General features: G+C 51.4%; 1 protein-coding gene across 2 annotated transcripts in view; it reads left to right on the top strand.

The window, feature by feature from the left end:
* Nucleotides 1–2038: 2038 nt before the first annotated feature.
* LOC129868032 (telomerase-binding protein EST1A-like) overlaps nucleotides 2039–21816 on the top strand; it is a 53526-nt gene continuing 33748 nt past the window's right edge. The window contains exons 1-5 of one of the 2 annotated variants that reach the window (XM_055941603.1): nucleotides 2039–2219; nucleotides 2475–2576; nucleotides 7956–10653; nucleotides 14543–14735; nucleotides 20426–20536. In XM_055941603.1, the coding sequence (XP_055797578.1) occupies nucleotides 2483–2576; nucleotides 7956–10653; nucleotides 14543–14735; nucleotides 20426–20536 (3096 nt within the window). In that variant the 5' untranslated portion in view covers nucleotides 2039–2219; nucleotides 2475–2482. The remainder of the gene's footprint in view (nucleotides 2220–2474; nucleotides 2577–7955; nucleotides 10654–14542; nucleotides 14736–20425; nucleotides 20537–21816) is intronic. The other variant, XM_055941604.1, reaches the window with a different exon arrangement.

Below are 21816 nucleotides of genomic sequence, written 5' to 3'. Positions count from 1 at the left end.
AGATGAGAAGAGAACAATGAAAAAGAAAGATATATAATGGAAGGAACATAAAACGAAAGAACGACAGTGTGTGTGAGAGAGATAAAAAGCATGATGTATAAAGAGGTATAGAGAATGAGAAAATATGACTTATAATTTGTACTAAAACAAAGCTTATTTTACATATAAAAACAAATAAAAAATACAAAAAACAAAAAAACTCGCATTTCAGTATCTAAAATGGCTCCTGTATACAAAGTCAACCTCACTTCACCCTTATCACCCTTGTCGGCAAGAAGCCGGACAAGAAGCCGACAAGCTTCACACTTGACTTCACCAAAGCCATCAGCTTCTATCTATAGGGGTAATGCTTAGCACTCTGGTCACTACATTTTTCTCCATTAGCATTTTGGCATCTGAGAGTAAATAGAGATGAATATATTGATAAAAGTCACTTTGCCCGAGAGAGATTTACACGGTTATCAAAAAGTCACGCCGGGGTTAAGTCTACATGAAACACAGCCCTTATTATAAGTGTTTCTAAAATCCCATATGTGAAAAATAAATGGTGGGAAAAAACAATTGGAACCATTTCCCTGTTTGACCGCAAGGTTTTATGGGTATTATCACACCTCCACTGTGGGGCTCTATATGGCCCACTGGTTCCTTTGAAGCCTCTCATCTGCAAATACACTATATATACACAAAATGTGTGGATTCGGCTATTTCAGCCACACCTGTTTCTGACAGGTGTATAAAAATCGAGCACACAGCCATGCAATCTCCATAGACAAACATTGGCAGTAGGAATGGCCTTACTGGCGAGCTCAGTGACTTTCAATGTGGCACCGTCATAGGATGCCACCTTTCCAACAAGTCAGTTCGTCAATGTTCTGCCCTGCTAGAGCTGCCCCGGTGCTGTTATTGTGAAAAGAAATGTCTAGGAGCAACAACAGTTTAGTCGCAAAGTGGTAGGCACACAAGCTCACAGAACAGGACCGCCGAGTGCTGAATCGCGTATGGTGTAAAAATCGTCTGTCCTCGTTAAAAACTGCTTCTGGAAGCAACGTCAGCACAATAACTATTCGTTGGGAGCTTCATGAAATGGGTTTCCATGGCCGAGCAGCCGCACACAAGCCTAAGATTATAAATGCAAACGTTATGACATTATTAGCAGTATTACTTATCAGTTGCTACAGACCTGCCTAATTATTGCCGAAGATGATGGTTACACATTCTTCCACTGCAAATCTACCATTCCAGTGTTTTACTTGCTATATTGTATTTACTTCGCCACCATGGCCTTTTTTTTTGCCTTTACCTCCCTTATCTCACCTCACTTGCTCACATTGTATATAGACTTATTTTTTTTCTACTGTACTATTGACTGTATGTTTGTTTTACTCCATGTGTAACTCTGTGTTGTTGTATGTGTCGAACTGCTTTGCTTTATCTTGGCCAGGTCGCAATTGTAAATGAGAACTTGTTCTCAACTTGCCTACCTGGTTAAATAAAGGTGAAATAAAAATAAAAAATACTGACAAGATACATGTCTCTTCGCCCTAACAATGGGAGTCATTGTACACAAAGCAGCACGGAGGGCTGTCTAGCTCCCACCGATTTTTCTTTGGATTGGTGGATACATATTACTATTGTAATAAACTTTTTTTAATATTCGATGAGTGTTGTTGACGTCGACGTCTTCTCGAGAAGACTCCGATGTGTTTTTTCCTCAAAGGTGTTTTTTCCTCAAAGTTGCCGGGATGTCACCTGTACTGCTTATATCAGTACACTCGTAAGAACTTAAGCATTACGAAACTTCAATTCGATCAAATAAACCTTACGTAGCAAAACAGCCATTACATTTTTTGGGTTGACCAAATTCGACAGTCATTGACCATATAAAAACTCCTTGCTTGGTGCGCGAAACAACGCCAACTGCTGGAGGGAGTTGGGCCCATCGCTTCGCTCTCCGGTGCGTTCGTAATGCGCTCTGGCGGTCGACTCCGAGTTCAGAGGACTCTCGTCTGAGTGTACCAGAGCGCTGAATAATTGGTGAATTTACGAACGCACCCTCTGTTATTGCTTCGTCTGACTAGCTGTTTGGCCACTGCTAACTAAAGTAGGCTAAATAGCCTATTGATCTCACAAGAAGTAGAACTAAAGTAAACGATTTTTATTTTTTTTTAAATAGGGGGATTATATAATCTCACATTTTCCAAAATCGTTTAAAAAGGATTGTAAAGTCAGATCACTTTGGGCAATGGCCTGATTTGTTTAGTAGGCTAGTACAAGTTGTAGTTTATTTTGTAGGCCTACCTATGCCGTGTTTCGGCATCTTAACTAAACATTTGAATTAATATTTAGCCAAATTCACATAATTTTTTTAAACAAACGCTATGTGACAGTTGCAGCTTGGCTACTGGCACTGTAGGTGACACAGAAAGGGACACAGGTGTTTTTCTAAACGCGTTACTCTTGTGTGTGTTGGATAGAGACGAAGATGGCGGACGAACTAGACCGAGTACGGATTTCAGCTGCGGAGCTACGAGCTGAAGCGTCGAGTTTTACCAACCACCACGACGATTGTCACAGAGGTGAGAGCGAACACCGAAAGTTATCGTTATAAACCATGAAAGAGAACTCACAACAACAAAAAAACGGGAGTATTACAACGTATAAACGGAAACTAAGTAGTTAGCTTGCTAGCTAACGTTAGCTATCTGATGTAACGGCAGCTAGAAGCATCATGTGGTGTTTTGTTTTCAAACACCCCCCTCCCCGGAACAATATTACTCACCCCCGACTCTCACAACCGAAGTCTAGGTTGGAAATGCACATGTCACCGTCAACCTAGACTGAGGTTCCCCACCGGCTACACTCCTTCGTGGTTGGGGCTATTGTCTGCTTGCTAGCTAGGTTAGTATTATAGCAGCAGACTAGCTAGCTTCTAGTTTTCCCCCCAAAACAATAGTATGTGGCTTTTCTTTTGTTAGCTGGATACAAGTTGAAGAAGGCGGCAAAAGTGTATAGTTGAACTAGCGGGATAACGTTAGCTAACGGACACAAGTTGAGTAACGGTAACGTTGGGAATAACGTTTTGTTTAGCGTCATTTAATTTTTTAAAGCTAACTATATCACTATGGCAACCGCACTTGTGTAGCTTTCGCAACGCTAACTAGCTACATACACATAGCTAGCTAACTTGTCTTTCCTAAATTATCATTGATGAGGCGGTCCTGGAGAACTGCTAGATGTTCGGGTTTTTTATTCTAGGCAATCACTAACATACCTGTTTGAAAAAAATAATAATAATCTGACAATCAAGATCTTCAGTCTCAGAGTCTGAGCCATGATTAGCTGAACAGGTGTGTTTGAGTAGGGCTGGTACGAAAGCCTGCTCACCTGCCCAGTAGTTTTCCAGGACCTAAAATTGGAGACTCCCCTGTTGGACTGACTGATCAGATGAACTCAACACACCTATCCTTCTTACCCACTTATGCTGGACATACACTACACCACTTATAAAATCGTAATAACTTGAACACGCTCACACTTCCAGATTTCCTTGTCCCAAATCTTTCATTTTGTCTAACCTCAACCCCAGGGCGTGCTCACGGTACAGGATGATTCCCTAGTTGATCCCGCCTTGCGTTTCTCAGTTGTTATAGGAAAGAAATGCTGACGCAAACAATGAGCTGCTTTTTAGTGTGCCAAGTATTATGTGCAGAAAGACCAAAAGAGACAGAGGCCCAGAATATGGACTTAATATACAAAATAATAATGATATAATTATCTTTTTGATATCTGTCATGGTAGGAGTTTGTTTTGCATGGCCAGGTGTGCGGAGATTTGACTTAAGGACCAATGGATTGGCCCTTTAGTGAACTCTGTCTCCTATCACCTCGGTCCTCTCAGTGTTGTTGTTGCTTTCCTCTTCACTATTGTTGTTTTGGTCTCGCATGCCGAGTGCTCATTAGCTATTGGCAGCAGTCCTTGCCCAATCGCGTCACAGTCCTTGCCCAATCGCGTCACAGTCCTTGCCCAATCGTGTCAGTCCTTGCCCAATCGCGTCACAGTTCTTGCCCAATCGTGTCACAGTCCTTTCCCAATCGTGTCACAGTCCTTGCCCAATCGTGTCACAGTCCTTGCCCAATCGTGTCACAGTCCTTGCCCAATCGTGTCACAGTCCTTGCCCAATCGTGTCACAGTCCTTTCCCAATCGTGTCACAGTCCTTGCCCAATCGTGTCACAATCCTTTCCCAATCGTGTCACAGTCCTTGCCCAATCGTGTCACAGTCCTTGCCCAATCGTGTCAGTCCTTGCCCAATCGTGCTCATACTTCAACATGCACGACAAACATTTCAGACACGTCAGAAAATGATCTGTACATCCGGACAGGCGTCTGGATAATGAAACAACCGTCGTCGGTGCCCCCTTGACCCTCTCAAACTACTCCAGTCCCGACGTATTGATCCTAGCCCAAGTTCAGAGGATTTCACCCCGATCATGAACATTTTTCTGGGACTGCAAAAAACGTGGGGAATTTGTGTGAAAATCGCATAGTGTATGTCTGGTATTAGCTATCATTCAGGCCCTGGGGCAGCTGTGACGTTGTTCATTGTCTTTGTTGAAGTACGGGGTAAAGATGCACTACATTATCAGGCAGACTGTTCTTCCTGCTATCGCTTTCTCTCTTACCTCCTGCTCTCACCTTCTTGCACTTTCTCTTGCTGTGTGTTAGTCAGAGGAGACTGAGAACGAACTAAACTTACACGACTGAGCAAGAGGGAGTGTAAATGAGAGAAAGCAGGAGTGTAAATGAGAGAAAGCGGGAGTGTAAATGAGAGAAAGCGGGAGTGGAAATGAGAGAAAGCGGGAGTGGAAATGAGAGAAAGCGGGAGTGGAAATGAGAGAAAGCGGGGGTGGAAATGAGAGAAAGCGGGAGTGGAAACGAGAGAAAGTGGGAGTGGAAACGATAGGGAGTGGGAACGAGTGAAAGCGGGAGTGGGAACGAGTGAAAGCGGGAGTGGGAACGAGAGAAAGCGGGAGTGGGAACGAGAGAAAGCGGGAGTGGGAACGAGAGAAAGCGGGAGTGGGAACGAGAGAAAGCGGGAGTGGGAACGAGAGAAAGCGGGAGTGGGAACGAGAGAAAGCGGGAGTGGGAACGAGAGAAAGCGGGAGTGGGAACGAGAGAAAGCGGGAGTGGGAACGAGAGGGAGTGGGAACGAGAGGGAGTGGAAACGAGAGGGAGTGGAAACGAGAGGGAGTGGAAACGAGAGAAAGCGGGAACGAGAGAAAGCGGGAGTGGGAACGAGAGAAAGCGGGAGTGGGAACGAGAGAAAGCGGGAGTGGAAACGAGAGAAAGCGGGAGTGGAAACGAGAGAAAGCGGGAGTGGAAACGAGAGGGAGTGGAAACGAGAGAAAGCGGGAGTGGAAACGAGAGGGAGTGGGAACGAGAGAAAGCGGGAGTGGAAACGAGAGAAAGCGGGAGTGGAAACGAGAGAAAGCGGGAGTGGAAACGAGAGAAAGCGGGAGTGGAAACGAGAGAAAGCGGGAGTGGAAACGAGAGAAAGCGGGAGTGGAAACGAGAGGGAGTGGAAACGAGAGAAAGCGGGAGTGGAAACGAGAGGGAGTGGAAACGAGAGAAAGCGGGAGTGGAAACGAGAGGGAGTGGGAACGAGAGAAAGCGGGAGTGGAAACGAGAGGGAGTGGGAACGAGAGAAAGCGGGAGTGGAAACGAGAGGGAGTGGTAACGAGAGAAAGCGGGAGTGGGAACGAGAGGGAGTGGAAACGAGAGAAAGCGGGAGTGGAAACGAGAGAAAGCGGGAGTGGAAACGAGAGGGAGTGGAAACGAGAGGGAGTGGAAACGAGAGAAAGCGGGAGTGGAAACGAGAGGGAGTGGAAACGAGAGAAAGCGGGAGTGGAAACGAGAGGGAGTGGAAACGAGAGAAAGCGGGAGTGGAAACGAGAGGGAGTGGGAACGAGAGAAAGCGGGAGTGGAAACGAGAGGGAGTGGGAACGAGAGAAAGCGGGAGTGGAAACGAGAGGGAGTGGGAACGAGAGAAAGCGGGAGTGGAAACGAGAGGGAGTGGTAACGAGAGAAAGCGGGAGTGGGAACGAGAGGTAGTGGGAATGAGAGAAAACGGGAGTGGAAACGAGAGGGAGTGGGAACGAGAGGGATTGGGAACGCGGGAGTGGAAACGAGAGGGAGCGGGAGTGGAAACGAGAGGGAGTGGGTACGAGAGAAAGCGGGAGTGGAAACGAGAGGGTGTGGGAACGAGAGAAAGCGGGAGTGGAAACGAGAGGGAGTGGGAACGAGAGAAAGCGGGAGTGGAAACGAGAGGGAGTGGAAACGAGAGGGAGTGGAAACGAGAGGGAGTGGGAACGAGAGGGAGCGGGAACGAGAGAAAGCGGGAGTGGAAACGAGAGAAAGCGGGAGTGGAAACGAGAGGTAGTGGGAATGAGAGAAAACGGGAGTGGAAACGAGAGGGAGTGGGAACGAGAGGGATTGGGAACGCGGGAGTGGAAACGAGAGGGAGCGGGAGTGGAAACGAGAGGGAGTGGGTACGAGAGAAAGCGGGAGTGGAAACGAGAGGGTGTGGGAACGAGAGAAAGCGGGAGTGGAAACGAGTGGGAACGAGAGAAAGCGGGAGTGGGAACGAGAGAAAGCGGGAGTGGAAACGAGTGGGAACGAGAGAAAGCGGGAGTGGAAACGAGTGGGAACGAGAGAAAGCGGGAGTGGAAATGAGTGGGAACGAGAGAAAGCGGGAGTGGAAATGAGTGGGAACGAGAGAAAGCGGGAGTGGGAACGAGTGGGAATGAGAGAAAGCGGGAGTGGGAATGAGAGAAAGCGGGAGTGGAAACGAGTGGGAATGAGAGAAAGCGGGAGTGGAAACGAGTGGGAACGAGAGAAAGCGGGAGTGGAAACGAGAGGGAGTGGGAACCAGAGAAAGCGGGAGTGGAAACGAGAGGGAGTGGGAACCAGAGATAGCGGGAGTGGAAACGAGAGGGAGTGGGAACCAGAGATAGCGGGAGTGGAAACGAGAGGGAGTGGGAACCAGAGAAAGCGGGAGTGGGAACCAGAGAAAGCGGGAGTGGGAACGAGAGAAAGCGGGAGTGGGAACGAGAGAAAGCGGGAGTGGGAACGAGAGAAAGCGGGAGTGGAAACGATAAGGAGTGGGAACGAGAGAAAGCGGGAGTGGGAACGAGAGGGAGTGGGAACGAGAGAAAGCGGGAGTGGGAACGATAGGGAGTGGGAACGAGAGAAATCGGTAGTGGGAACGAGAGGGAGTGGGAACGAGAGAAAGCGGGAGTGGGAACGAGGGAGTGGGAACGAGAGGGAGTGGGAACGAGAGAAAGCGGGAGTGGGAACGAGAGGGAGTGGGAACGAGAGAAAGCGGGAGTGGGAACGAGAGAAAGCGGGAGTGGGAACGAGAGGGAGTGGGAACGAGAGAAAGCGGGAGTGGGAACGAGAGAGAGAGGGAGTGGGAACGAGAGGGAGTGGGAACCAGAGAAAGCGGGAGTGGGAACAAGAGAAAGCGGGAGGGGGAACGAGAGGGAGTGGGAACGAGAGAAAGCGGGAGTGGAAACGAGAGGGAGTGGGAACGAGAGAAAGCGGGAGTGGGAACGAGAGAAAGCGGGAGTGGGAACGAGAGAAAGCGGGAGTGGGAACGAGAGGGAGTGGGAATCAGAGAAAGCGGGAGTGGGAACGAGAGAAAGCGGGAACGAGAGAAAGCGGGAGTGGGAACGAGAGAAAGCGGGAGTGGAAACGGGAGAAAGCGGGAGTGGAAACGGGAGAAAGGGGGAGTGGAAACGAGAGGGTGAAAGAGAGGAGGAGAAGGGGCGCTGACCTTCAGAACGGATTGTGCCTCTCTGTTGAAAAGTCAGTCATCACAACTAATATCTCCCATTCTCCTATCTCTATTTCTTTCCCAACTCTTTCTCTCCCTTTCGTACCCCCCTCTCTGTCACAGAGGAGCGAGGAGAAGAGGGACGTGGCCAACGACAGCAGCGTCACCACGGCAACGACCCGTCAAAACGCCCTGACCTGCAGCTCTACACGCCCGGGGCTGGCCACGGCAACCGTCGCAACGACAGCGAAGACGGCGGCGTAGTCACCTCTCCTGGAGATCCGTTAGCCATGACCTCTGACCCTGAGGTGGAGTTGGTGATATCACTGCCACAGGAGGAGGAAGAAGGACACAAGATGGCCGCCACTGAGACGGTTTCAACTGAACTTGGATGTATAGATGGAGGGATGGGGAAAGGAGGAGGAGAGAAATGTGGAGGAGGTTTTACTCCAAACCGGGGTGGAGGCTCTCGAGCACCTGCACAACAGAGGACTCAAAGAGGTGACCACCACACCACCAAAGCAGACAACAACAACAACAGTAGTAGTAGCAGTAGTGCAAAGGGACCGTCAGGCTCAGCTATCCGACCACAGAACTCCAGACAGAGGGATGAAGTGAGAGGGAAAAACCAGAGGGGTGGAGGGAGAGAGAAGGACCAGAGGGGTGGAGGTAGAGAGAAGGACCAGAGGGGTGGAGGTAGAGAGAAGGACCAGAGGGGTGGAGGGAGAGAGAAGGACCAGAGGGGTGAAGGTAGAGAGAAGGAACAGAGGGGTGGAGAGACAGCAGGGGGTTACCCTGGCTCTCCCAAGGCCACCAGAAAGACTCGTAAACCGGACCGGGAGATCTACCAGCCTGGGGGTCGGAGGAGCACCACCACCACCCAGGGGGAAGAGGGAAGAGAGACAGAGAAACCTCCCCCTACCCCTGGTCCCCCTGTCAGAGAGGAAACCCAAGCCAGGAGGGAACCAGTTGTATGGAGAGAGACCGGAGAGGAGAAAGGGAAAGGTGGCAGAGGGGGTGAAGAGACAGGCAGAAGGCAGGAGAGGAGAGAAACAGGGAAAGCAGCCGTCTCAGACCATGGACTAGAGAACCTGACTGGGAAGATACAGAAACTCTGTGTGACTTCCCCACCTGAGAGAGAAGAGGAGGGGAAGAGAGGAGAGGGTGAGGAAGGAGTAGGCAGGAGGAGGAAGGCTAGCGGTGAGGGCAGGAGGAGCAGAGCTGGAGGTGGAGGCAGGGGACGAGTAGGAGGAGGAAATGAAGGATGCGAGAAGACTGAGGAGGAGGAGAAGAAGAGAGAGAGGGGAAACCGCAGGAACAGAGGAGGAGGGGAGAAAGGGGAGAATCAGGACTCCATGAGAGGAGGAGGAGGGGAGGGTGAGCGAGGGATGACCGAGAAAGATAGAGACAGGAGAGCATCGGAAGAAGACGGAGAGAGGGAAGCGAACCGTCCTGCAGATACACAGCCAGCAAAGGGAAGAGAAAAACGGAGGGATAGAGAGACTGAGAGAGACAACCAGAGAGGGAACAACAGACCCCAACCTCTACCCCCAGATATAGACAGAGAGAGGAATGGAGAGAAAGACGGGGATGGAGAGATGCAGAGAAACAGAGAGAGGAGTGAGAGATGCAGGGCTAACCCTAACAACAACCACCACCCATCATCGTCCTCTAAGCGCTACTCCAAGTCAAACATCAGAAGACCCAGGAACCGCACCTACAGCACCAGTTCTGCCAGCAGTGGCACCAGCCTGGACGGACTGGGACAGGGAGGGGATCAGAGGGAGGACAGAGTCCGACGAGACCGCCTGGGGCACAGGGAGAGAGACAGAGGAGAGGGAGGAGGAGGTCAGCTACCAAACAGGAGGAGAAACACGAGAGACTCCTCAACAGACTCACTGGAGGAGAGGAGGAGAGATGGAGGAGAGGAGTACTTGAGCCCCGCGTGGAGGAGAGGGGAGGAGGAGAGCAGAGGGAGAGGGGGAAGAGGACACAGAGGAGGAGGAGGGAGAGGAGGGCTCCTGAAAGTGTCTCAGAGTGACAGACAGTCAGGCACCTCCCACGCCACCTCAGGCCCCAGCGATGACCCCCAGGGGCGCCGCAAGCAGGGCACTGTGCCTCGTGGTAAGGAGAGGGGCATTCTCATCCTCCCCGCCCACACTGACCTCTCCAATTCGCCGACGGAGCCCGGGCCAAGGCTCCTGTTTGGTGGGATTCGAGGAGGAAAAGAGGCGGGACTAGGGAGAGGAGGAGGAAGGGGCGGAGGAACAAGGCGACTCTGGGATCCCAACAACCCCGACCAGAAACCAGCTCTCCGGCTCTCCCAGCATGCCTCTCTCCTGCAGCAGCAGCCCATGTACCTGCAGACGGGCGTCGGTTACGGAGCGATGCACTTCCTGGATACGGACGACGAGGCTGCAGGGAGTCCCCCGATCCGCCAGGGGGAGCACTTCTACCCCCAGCAGGAGGCCGCAGCCATGGCCCAGGCCTTCTACAAGTACCAGAACTCTGACAACCCTTACCCTTACAATGCCAACCCCAATGCACGTTACCCATACCCCTATCACTCTATGCCTACCACCCCCTACCAGATGCCCTCCTCCAACGGCAGTTACCCAGCCCAGTTTTACGGGGAGTACAGGGGCCAGGGGTACCAGACCGGGGCTGGAGCAGGTCTGACACCAGAGGAGGTGGAGCAGCAGGCCAGGGGAGAGCTGGGGAGACAGCTGAGGGCTGCAGAGAGTCAGGAGTTACAACTCAGCAACCTCCTATCTAGAGACAGACTCAGTGCTGATGGACTGGACCGCATGGCTCAACTCAGGTAAGATGGTGGGGAGAGGGACAGGGTAGGAGGGAGGGAGGGAGGATGGTGGGGAGAGGGACAGGGTAGGATGGTGGGGAGAGGGACAGGGTAGGATGGAGGAAAGAGGGACAGGGTAGGATGGTGGGGAGAGGGTAGGATGGAGGGGGGAAGGAGAGGGACAGGGTAGGATGGGAGGGAAGAGGGACAGGGTAGGATGGAGGGAGGAGAGGGACAGGGTAGGGTGGAGGGAGGAGAGGGACAGGGTAGGATGGAGGGAGGAGAGGGACAGGGTAGGATGGAGGGAGGAGAGGGACAGGGTAGGGTGGAGGGAGGAGAGGGACAGGGTAGGATGGAGGGAGGAGAGGGACAGGGTAGGATGGAGGGAGGGAGGAGAGGGACAGGGTAGGATGGGGGGGAAGAGGGACAGGGTAGGATGGGAGGGACAGGGTAGGATGGGAGGGAAGAGGGGTAGGATGGGAGGGAGGGAGGAGAGGGACAGGGTAGGATGGGAGGGTAGGATGGAGAGGGACAGGGTTGGATGGAGGGAAGAGGGACAGGGTAGGATGGAGGGAGGAGAGGGACAGGGTAGGATGGGAGGGTAGGATGGAGAGGGACAGGGTAGGATGGAGGGAGGGAGGAGAGGGACAGGGTAGGTTGGAGGGAGGAAGGAGAGGGACAGGGTAGGTTGGAGGGAGGAAGGAGAGGGACAGGGTAGGTTGGAGGGAGGGAGGAGAGGGACAGGGTAGGTTGGAGGGAGGAAGGAGAGGGACAGGGTAGGTTGGAGGGAGGAAGGAGAGGGACAGGGTAGGTTGGAGGGAGGAAGGAGAGGGACAGGGTAGGTTGGAGGGAGGAAGGAGAGGGACAGGGTAGGTTGGAGGGAGGAAGGAGAGGGACAGGGTAGGTTGGAGGGAGGAAGGAGAGGGACAGGGTAGGATGGAGGGAGGGAGGAGAGGGACAGGGTAGGTTGGAGGGAGGAAGGAGAGGGACAGGGTAGGTTGGAGGGAGGAAGGAGAGGGACAGGGTAGGTTGGAGGGAGGAAGGAGAGGGACAGGGTAGGTTGGAGGGAGGAAGGAGAGGGACAGGGTAGGATGGAGGGAGGGAGGAGAGGGACAGGGTAGGATGGAGGAAGGAGAGGGACAGGGTAGGTTGGAGGGAGGGAGGAGAGGGACAGGGTAGGATGGAGGAAGGAGAGGGACAGGGTAGGATGGAGGGAGGAAGGAGAGGGACAGGGTAGGATGGAGGAAGGAGAGGGACAGGGTTGGATGGAGGGAGGGAGGAGAGGGACAGGGTAGGTTGGAGGGAGGGAGGAGAGGGACAGGGTAGGATGGAGGGAGGAAGGAGAGGGACAGGGTAGAATGGAGGGAGGGAGGAGAGGGACAGGGTAGAATGGAGGGAGTGAGGAGATGGACAGGGTAGGATGGAGGGAGGAAGGAGAGGGACAGGGTAGGTTGGAGGGAGGAAGGAGAGGGACAGGGTAGGATGGAGGGAGGGAGGAGAGGACAGGGTTAGGTGAGAGGAGGAAGGAGGAGGAACAGGGTTAGGTGAGAGGAGGAAGGAGAGGGAACAGGGTAGGTTGGAGGGAGGAAGGAGAGGGACAGGGTAGGTTGGAGGGAGGAAGGAGAGGGACAGGGTAGGATGGAGGGAGGGAGGAGAGGGACAGGGTAGGATGGAGGAAGGAGAGGGACAGGGTAGGTTGGAGGGAGGGAGGAGAGGGACAGGGTAGGATGGGAGGGTAGGATGGAGAGGGACAGGGTTAGGATGAGAGGAGAGGGAGGAGAGGGACAGGGTAGGTTGGAGGGAGGAAGGAGGAGGGACAGGGTAGGTTGGAGGGAGGAAGGAGAGGGACAGGGTAGGTTGGAGGGAGGGAGGAGAGGGACAGGGTAGGTTGGAGGGAGGAAGGAGAGGGACAGGGTAGGTTGGAGGGAGGAAGGAGAGGGACAGGGTAGGTTGGAGGGAGGAAGGAGAGGGACAGGGTAGGTTGGAGGGAGGAAGGAGAGGGACAGGGTAGGTTGGAGGGAGGAAGGAGAGGGACAGGGTAGGTTGGAGGGAGGAAGGAGAGGGACAGGGTAGGATGGAGGGAGGGAGGAGAGGGACAGGGTAGGTTGGAGGGAGGAAGGAGAGGGACAGGGTAGGTTGGAGGGAGGAAGGAGAGGGACAGGGTAGGTTGGAGGGAGGAAGGAGAGGGACAGGGTAGGTTGGAGGGAGGAAGGAGAGGGACAGGGTAGGATGGAGGGAGGGAGGAGAGGGACAGGGTAGGATGGAGGAAGGAGAGGGACAGGGTAGGTTGGAGGGAGGGAGGAGAGGGACAGGGTAGGATGGAGGAAGGAGAGGGACAGGGTAGGATGGAGGGAGGAAGGAGAGGGACAGGGTAGGATGGAGGAAGGAGAGGGACAGGGTTGGATGGAGGGAGGGAGGAGAGGGACAGGGTAGGTTGGAGGGAGGGAGGAGAGGGACAGGGTAGGATGGAGGGAGGAAGGAGAGGGACAGGGTAGAATGGAGGGAGGGAGGAGAGGGACAGGGTAGAATGGAGGGAGTGAGGAGATGGACAGGGTAGGATGGAGGGAGGAAGGAGAGGGACAGGGTAGGTTGGAGGGAGGAAGGAGAGGGACAGGGTAGGATGGAGGGAGGGAGGAGAGGGACAGGGTAGGTTGGAGGGAGGAAGGAGAGGGACAGGGTAGGTTGGAGGGAGGAAGGAGAGGGACAGGGTAGGTTGGAGGGAGGAAGGAGAGGGACAGGGTAGGTTGGAGGGAGGAAGGAGAGGGACAGGGTAGGATGGAGGGAGGGAGGAGAGGGACAGGGTAGGATGGAGGAAGGAGAGGGACAGGGTAGGTTGGAGGGAGGGAGGAGAGGGACAGGGTAGGATGGAGGAAGGAGAGGGACAGGGTAGGATGGAGGGAGGAAGGAGAGGGACAGGGTAGGATGGAGGAAGGAGAGGGACAGGGTTGGATGGAGGGAGGGAGGAGAGGGACAGGGTAGGTTGGAGGGAGGGAGGAGAGGGACAGGGTAGGATGGAGGGAGGAAGGAGAGGGACAGGGTAGAATGGAGGGAGGGAGGAGAGGGACAGGGTAGAATGGAGGGAGTGAGGAGATGGACAGGGTAGGATGGAGGGAGGGAGGAGAGGGACAGGGTAGGATGGAGGAAGGAGAGGGACAGGGTAGGATGGAGGGAGGGAGGAGAGGGACAGGGTAGGTTGGAGGGAGGGAGGAGAGGGACAGGGTAGGATGGAGGAAGGAGAGGGACAGGGTAGGATGGAGGAAGGAGAGGGACAGGGTTGGATGGAGGGAGGGAGGAGAGGGACAGGGTAGGATGGAGGGAGGAGAGGGACAGGGTAGGATGGAGGGAGGGAGGGAGGGACAAGGTAGGATGAGGGAGGAAGGAGAGGGACAGGGTAGGATGGAGGAAGGAGAGGGACGGGGTAGGATGGATGGAGGAAGGAAGGAGAGGGACAGGGTAGGATGGAGGGAGGGAGTAGAGGGACAGGGTAGGAGGGAGAGGGAGGAGAGGGACAGGGTAGGATGGAGGGACAGGGTAGGAGGGAGAGGGGGGAGAGGGACAGGGTAGGATGGAGGGAGAGAGGAGAAGGACAGGGTAGGATGGATGGAGGGAGGGAGGGAGGAGATGGACAAGGTAGGATGGAGGGAGGGAGGAGAGCAACAGGGTAGGATGAGGGAGGGAGGGAGGGAGGGAGGAGAGGGACAGGGTAGGATGGAGGAAGGAGAGGGACAGGGTAGGATGAGGGAGGGAGGGAGGGAGGAGAGGGACGGGGTAGGAGGGAGGGAGGGACAGGGTAGGATGGATTGAGGGTGGGAGCTCAAACTTGGTAATATGCTGATGCTGGGGGCTGCAACTTGTCTGAAAACTGACTAAGCTCCTTTCTGTCTTGTCTCCTTTTCACTCCCCACTCTAGAGCGGACCTGTTGACCCTATATGAGCGGGTGATCCTAACAGACATAGAGTTCAGTGACAGCCAGAACCTGGACCAGGCTCTATGGAAGAACGTCTTCTACCAGGTTATAGAGCACTTCAGACAGCTCCTCAAAGACCCCAGCGGAGACTCAGCCCTGCGTATCACCCCAATGCTGCTCACTCTGCTGGACGAGGTAGACACACTGAACATATGCCACGTAGCGTACGCACCACATATGGAATTTGGCCTTCAAGATGAGCCCAATCTCCCAGGGCGTCAAGGCCATTAACCAAAATAGCCCATTTTAAATTGATTAGAAAAATGGAGAAAAAAAACATTTGACATTTTTTTTTTTTTTAAAAAGTGGATGTAACTGTCCATAAATAATTAGCCTGCATGTGAACGTTTAGGTGATAGGCTTGGGCCTTGCAACCGGGGGATTTGGAAAAAGCCACGTGATGGTTTTTCAATACCGTTGAAACTATTTCTTTGACATTTTTAAAATAAATGTCTATATATGAAGCTACTTAAATACCTGCTGTCAACTTGTGCAATACGTTAGGAGATAAGAAGCTGATTTTATTCATGTCACATGTTTCATTATGAAGCTTCCTGGTAGTCCCCAGTCACATGGTGTTTGTTTACACACAACGACCAGAGCCTTGTGAGTCTCTCTCTATTGTCCAGTATGCTCCATGTGATCTAGTAACAGTAGGGAATTCACAATGGAATGTTTTGTAAACACTTCCTCATATGCCATTGAAACCAGCCTTTATCTCATGTTCTAACAACTTTCTTTCGTTGTCCGTTAGCCAAAAGCACAATACTCATAATAGCAACCCGTGCTAGTTGTTGCATCAGTAGTCATATTAGCAACCCGTGCTAGTTGTTGCATCAGTAGTCATATTAGCAACCCGTGCTAGTTGTGGCATCAGTAGTCATATTAGCAACCCGTGCTAGTTGTTGCATCAGTAGTCATATTAGCAACCCGTGCTAGTTGTTGCATCAGTAGTCATATTAGCAACCCGTGCTAGTTGTTGCATCAGTAGTCATATTAGCAACCCATGCTAGTTGTTGCATCAGTAGTCATATTAGCAACCCGTGCTAGTTGTTGCATCAGTAGTCATATTAGCAACCCATGCTAGTTGTTACATCAGTAGTCATATTAGCAACCCATGCTAGTTGTGGCATCAGTAGTCATATTAGCAACCCGTGCTAGTTGTTGCATCAGTAGTCATATTAGCAACCCATGCTAGTTGTTGCATCAGTAGTCATATTAGCAACCCACGCTAGTTGTTGCATCAGTAGTCATATTAGCAACCCGTGCTAGTTGTTGCATCAGTAGTCATATTAGCAACCCACGCTAGTTGTTGCATCAGTAGTCATATTAGCAACCCATGCTAGTTGTTGCATCAGTAGTCATATTAGCAACCCGTGCTAGTTGTTGCATCAGTAGTCATATTAGCAACCCATGCTAGTTGTTGCATCAGTAGTCATATTAGCAACCCGTGCTAGTTGTTGCATCAGTAGTCATATTAGCAACCCATGCTAGTTGTTGCATCAGTAGTCATATTAGCAACCCGTGCTAGTTGTTACATCAGTAGTCATATTAGCAACCCATGCTAGTTGTTGCATCAGTAGTCATATTAGCAACCCGTGCTAGTTGTTGCATCAGTAGTCATATTAGCAACCCGTGCTAGTTGTTACATCAGTAGTCATATTAGCAACCCATGCTAGTTGTGGCATCAGTAGTCATATTAGCAACCCGTGCTAGTTGTTGCATCAGTAGTCATATTAGCAACCCATGCTAGTTTTTGCATCAGTAGTCATATTAGCAACCCGTGCTAGTTGTTGCATCAGTAGTCATATTAGCAACCCGTGCTAGTTGTTGCATCAGTAGTCATATTAGCAACCCGTGCTAGTTGTTGCATCAGTAGTCATATTAGCAACCCGTGCTAGTTGTGGCATCAGTAGTCATATTAGCAACCCGTGCTAGTTGTTGCATCAATAGTCATATTAGCAACCCACGCTAGTTGTTGCATCAGTAGTCATATTAGCAACCCGTGCTAGTTGTGGCATCAGTAGTCATATTAGCAACCCACGCTAGTTGTTGCATCAGTAGTCATATTAGCAACCCACGCTAGTTGTTGCATCAGTAGTCATATTAGCAACCCGTGCTAGTTGTTGCATCAGTAGTCATATTAGCAACCCGTGCTAGTTGTTGCATCAGTAGTCATATTAGCAACCCGTGCTAGTTGTTGCATCAGTAGTCATATTAGCAACCCGTGCTAGTTGTTGTATCAGTAGTCATATTAGCAACCCGTGCTAGTTGTTGCATCAGTAGTCATATTAGCAACCCGTGCTAGTTGTTGCATCAGTAGTCATATTAGCAACCCGTGCTAGTTGTTGTATCAGTAGTCATATTAGCAACCCGTGCTAGTTGTTACATCAGTAGTCATATTAGCAACCCGTGCTAGTTGTTACATCAGTAGTCATATTAGCAACCCGTGCTAGTTGTTACATCAGTAGTCATATTAGCAACCCGTGCTAGTTGTTACATCAGTAGTCATATTAGCAACCCGTGCTAGTTGTTACATCAGTAGTCATATTAGCAACCCGTGCTAGTTGTTACATCAGTAGTCATATTAGCAACCCGTGCTAGTTGTTGCATCAGTAGTCATATTAGCAACCCATGCTAGTTGTTGCATCAGTAGTCATATTAGCAACCCGTGCTAGTTGTTGCATCAGTGGTCATATTAGCAACCCGTGCTAGTTGTTGCATCAGTAGTCATATTAGCAACCCGTGCTAGTTGTTGCATCAGTAGTCATATTAGCAACCCATGATAGTTGTTGCATCAGTAGTCATATTAGCAACCCATGCTAGTTGTTGTATGAGTAGTCATATTAGCAACCCATGCTAGTTGTTGTATGAGTAGTCATATTAGCAACCCATGCTAGTTGTTGCATCAGTAGTCATATTAGCAACCCGTGCTAGTTGTTGCATCAGTAGTCATATTAGCAACCCATGCTAGTTGTTGCATCAGTAGTCATATTAGCAACCCATGCTAGTTGTTACATCAGTAGTCATATTAGCAACCCATGCTAGTTGTTGCATCAGTAGTCATATTAGCAACCCATGCTAGTTGTTACATCAGTAGTCATATTAGCAACCCATGCTAGTTGTTGCATCAGTAGTCATATTAGCAACCCGTGCTAGTTGTTGCATCAGTAGTCATATTAGCAACCCATGCTAGTTGTTGTATGAGTAGTCATATTAGCAACCCATGCTAGTTGTTGTATGAGTAGTCATATTAGCAACCCATGCTAGTTGTTGCATCAGTAGTCATATTAGCAACCCGTGCTAGTTGTTGCATCAGTAGTCATATTAGCAACCCATGCTAGTTGTTGCATCAGTAGTCATATTAGCAACCCATGCTAGTTGTTACATCAGTAGTCATATTAGCAACCCATGCTAGTTGTTGCATCAGTAGTCATATTAGCAACCCATGCTAGTTGTTACATCAGTAGTCATATTAGCAACCCATGCTAGTTGTTGCATCAGTAGTCATATTAGCAACCCATGCTAGTTGTTGCATCAGTAGTCATATTAGCAACCCGTGCTAGTTGTTGCATCAGTAGTCATATTAGCAACCCATGCTAGTTGTTGCATCAGTAGTCATATTAGCAACCCGTGCTAGTTGTTGCATCAGTAGTCATATTAGCAACCCACGCTAGTTGTTGCATCAGTAGTCATATTAGCAACCCACGCTAGTTGTTGCATCTTTAGATCTCCACTCGTTCAAAACTGATATTTTCATATCTGTCACATGTGAGCTTTTGAGAACGGTGTTTTCCTGCTAACTGCATTTTGTAACGTGCGCGTCCAACCTAAGGTCGCGTGTGTGTTTCCTGCTGTTATAATGTGAATAAATAATAGCTGAGCAACATTTTAAGCTAAACGTTCTGATCGGTTGCATCAGCCTCATTGCTTTAAAAATGAATGATGTACAATGGTCCTGGTCCCACATCTGTCCTAGAGTCTGTTTTAGAATATTTATTTATCGTACAGAACAACAAGTTGACCAATAGACGAGGTCAACGTTTCTACTATGGGGGATAGTAGATTGACAGAGGCTGGGCATTTATGCTGTTTGTTACTTTTCTCGTTGGCTGAGGACAAGTAAACGTGGACAATTATTCAACTCTCTTCAGAGTGCACCTCGGAATTCAGATTTCTTCTGTGGGTGGGGCTGACTGGCTGGCTTGCTGGCTGGCTGGCTGGCTGGCTGGCTGACTGGCTGGCTGGCTTACTGGCTGGCTTGCTGGCTGGCTGGCTTACTGGCTGGCTGGCTGACTTACTGGCTGGCTGGCTTACTGGCTGGCTGGCTGACTTACTGGCTGGCTGGCTGGCTTACTGGCTGGCTAGCTGACTGGCTGGCTGGCTTACTGGCTGGCTAGCTGACTGGCTGGCTTACTGGCTGGCTGGCTTACTGGCTGCCTGACTGGCTGGCTAGCTGACTGGCTGGCTGGCTTACTGGCTGCCTGACTGGCTGGCTGGCTTACTGGCTGCCTGACTGGCTGGCTGGCTGACTGGCTGGCTGGCTTACTGGCTGCCTGACTGGCTGGCTAGCTTACTGGCTGGCTAGCTAGCTGACTGGCTGGCTGGCTTATTGGCTGGCTGGCTAGCTGACTGGCTGCCTGACTGGCTGGCTGGCTGGCTGACTGGCTAGCTGACTGGCTGGCTGGCTGACTGACTGGCTGGCTTACTGGCTGCCTGACTGACTGGCTGGCTGACTGGCTAGCTGACTGGCTGGCTTACTGGCTGGCTGGCTGACTGGCTAGCTGACTGGCTGGCTGGCTGGCTGCCTGACTGGCTTACTGGCTGCCTGACTGGCTAGCTGACTGGCTGGCTGGCTTACTGCCATACAAGGGAGCGTGGCCGTCGATTCCGCTGGGAAATTCATGGCCTGGTACACACACGCACGCACGGCGTACACACACACACACACACACACACTGGCTCGCTGGCTGGCTTACTGGCTGGCTGGCTGGCTGGCTGGCTGGCTGGCTGACTGGCTGGCTTGCTGGCTGGCTTACTGGCTGGCTGGCTGACTTACTGGCTGGCTGGCTGGCTGGCTTACTGGCTGGCTAGCTGACTGGCTGGCTGGCTTACTGGCCGGCTGGCTTACTGGCTGGCTTACTGGCTGGCTAGCTGACTGGCTGGCTTACTGGCTGGCTGGCTTACTGGCTGCCTGACTGGCTGGCTAGCTGACTGGCTGGCTGGCTTACTGGCTGCCTGACTGGCTGGCTGGCTTACTGGCTGCCTGACTGGCTGGCTGGCTGACTGGCTGGCTGGCTTACTGGCTGCCTGACTGGCTGGCTAGCTTACTGGCTGGCTAGCTAGCTGACTGGCTGGCTGGCTTATTGGCTGGCTGGCTAGCTGACTGGCTGCCTGACTGGCTGGCTGGCTGGCTGACTGGCTAGCTGACTGGCTGGCTGGCTGACTGACTGGCTGGCTTACTGGCTGCCTGACTGACTGGCTGGCTGACTGGCTGGCTTACTGGCTGGCTGGCTGACTGGCTAGCTGACTGGCTGGCTGGCTGGCTGCCTGACTGGCTTACTGGCTGCCTGACTGGCTAGCTGACTGGCTGGCTGGCTTACTGCCATACAAGGGAGCGTGGCCGTCGATTCCGCTGGGAAATTCATGGCCTGGTACACACACGCACGCACGGCGTACACACACACACACACACACACACACACACACACACACACACACACACACACACACACACCATGTTCAACTTCATGCAACTATTTTGAAACAGCCTTAGTGTTTCTCCATGGTGCTAATCATTTTGGTGCTCTGTGTTTGTTTCCCAGGGGACGGTATTCTTTGATGCACTGCTGCAGAAGCTTCAGACGGTGTTTCAATTTAAACTGGAGGATTACATGGACGGCATGGCCATCCGAGCACGTCCACTACGCAAGACGGTAACAACACCACTACTGTGTGTGTGTGTGTGTGTGTGTGTGTGTGTGTGTGTGTGTGTGTGTGTGTGTGTGTGTGTGTGTGCACGTGATGTGTGTTCAGAACAACACTACTGCTGTGTGTGTGTGTGTGTGTGGCCACATGTGATGGTAAAGTTTGGATTGATGAAAATCATCACCATATCATTCTGCCAGGTAAACATAAGCTACTTCCTAGTTCACAACGTTTAATTTATGTTTTTGGGAAAAGCCTTTCAGTCTACTGAGCATCATCGCTAACGGCTACAGGAAGTAGTACCGCACCGCACACACAGCAGACAGGGCCGTTCTGGTGGTCTGCTCAGAGAGGTGTTCATGTCTAGACAGTGGTCTGTACACACAGCAGACAGGGCCGTTCTGGTGGTCTGCTCAGAGAGGTGTTCATGTCTAGACAGTGGTCTGTACACACAGCAGACAGGGCCGTTCTGGTGGTCTGCTCAGAGAGGTGTTCATGTCTAGACAGTGGTCTGTACACACAGCAGACAGGGCCGTTCTGGTGGTCTGCTCAGAGAGGTGTTCATGTCTAGACAGTGGTCTGTACACACAGCAGACAGGGCCGTTCTGGTGGTCTGCTCAGAGAGGTGTTCATGTCTAGACAGTGGTCTGTACACACAGCAGACAGGGCCGTTCTGGTGGTCTGCTCAGAGAGGTGTTCATGTCTAGACAGTGGTCTGTACACACAGCAGACAGGGCCGTTCTGGTGGTCTGCTCAGAGAGGTGTTCATGTCTAGACAGTGGTCTGTACACACAGCAGACAGGGCCGTTCTGGTGGTCTGTTCAGAGAGTTGCAGGAAAAGTCGAATTACTGATGCATTCTGTTCATTGTTTTATGATAAACTCGGGCAAATTGTATAAATAGTTTTATACATTTTATTTACATTTATACAGTTTTATACATTTTATTTACATTTATACAGTTTTATACATTTTAGTTTTTTCCCTACAGGCTCGACAACCACAATATACATTTCAGTTGTCCAAATGGACAAGTTAAAAATAATAAATCCCTGTCCAACTATCACCGTGATCAGAATTGTATCAGGCAGCACACAGCAGGGCCGTGCATGATTGACATTCTGACTAAATTGTCTATATTCCTATTTGCTATAGCCTATTCCAATAAATATGTTATATTTACATCAAACGAGAGAACAATGTAGACAGAATTAAGAGTGTCAACAAAGCAGCGCAAAATATCCGGTCATACATTTATTTAAAATAAAAAATAATTCCTCTCTTTCTCT

The sequence above is a fragment of the Salvelinus fontinalis genome, chromosome 13, assembly GCF_029448725.1.
Source record: "Salvelinus fontinalis isolate EN_2023a chromosome 13, ASM2944872v1, whole genome shotgun sequence".
NCBI lineage: Eukaryota > Metazoa > Chordata > Actinopteri > Salmoniformes > Salmonidae > Salvelinus > Salvelinus fontinalis.
The sequence above is the reverse complement of the archived record's forward strand: the minus strand, read 5'-3'. Positions and strand labels throughout refer to the sequence as shown.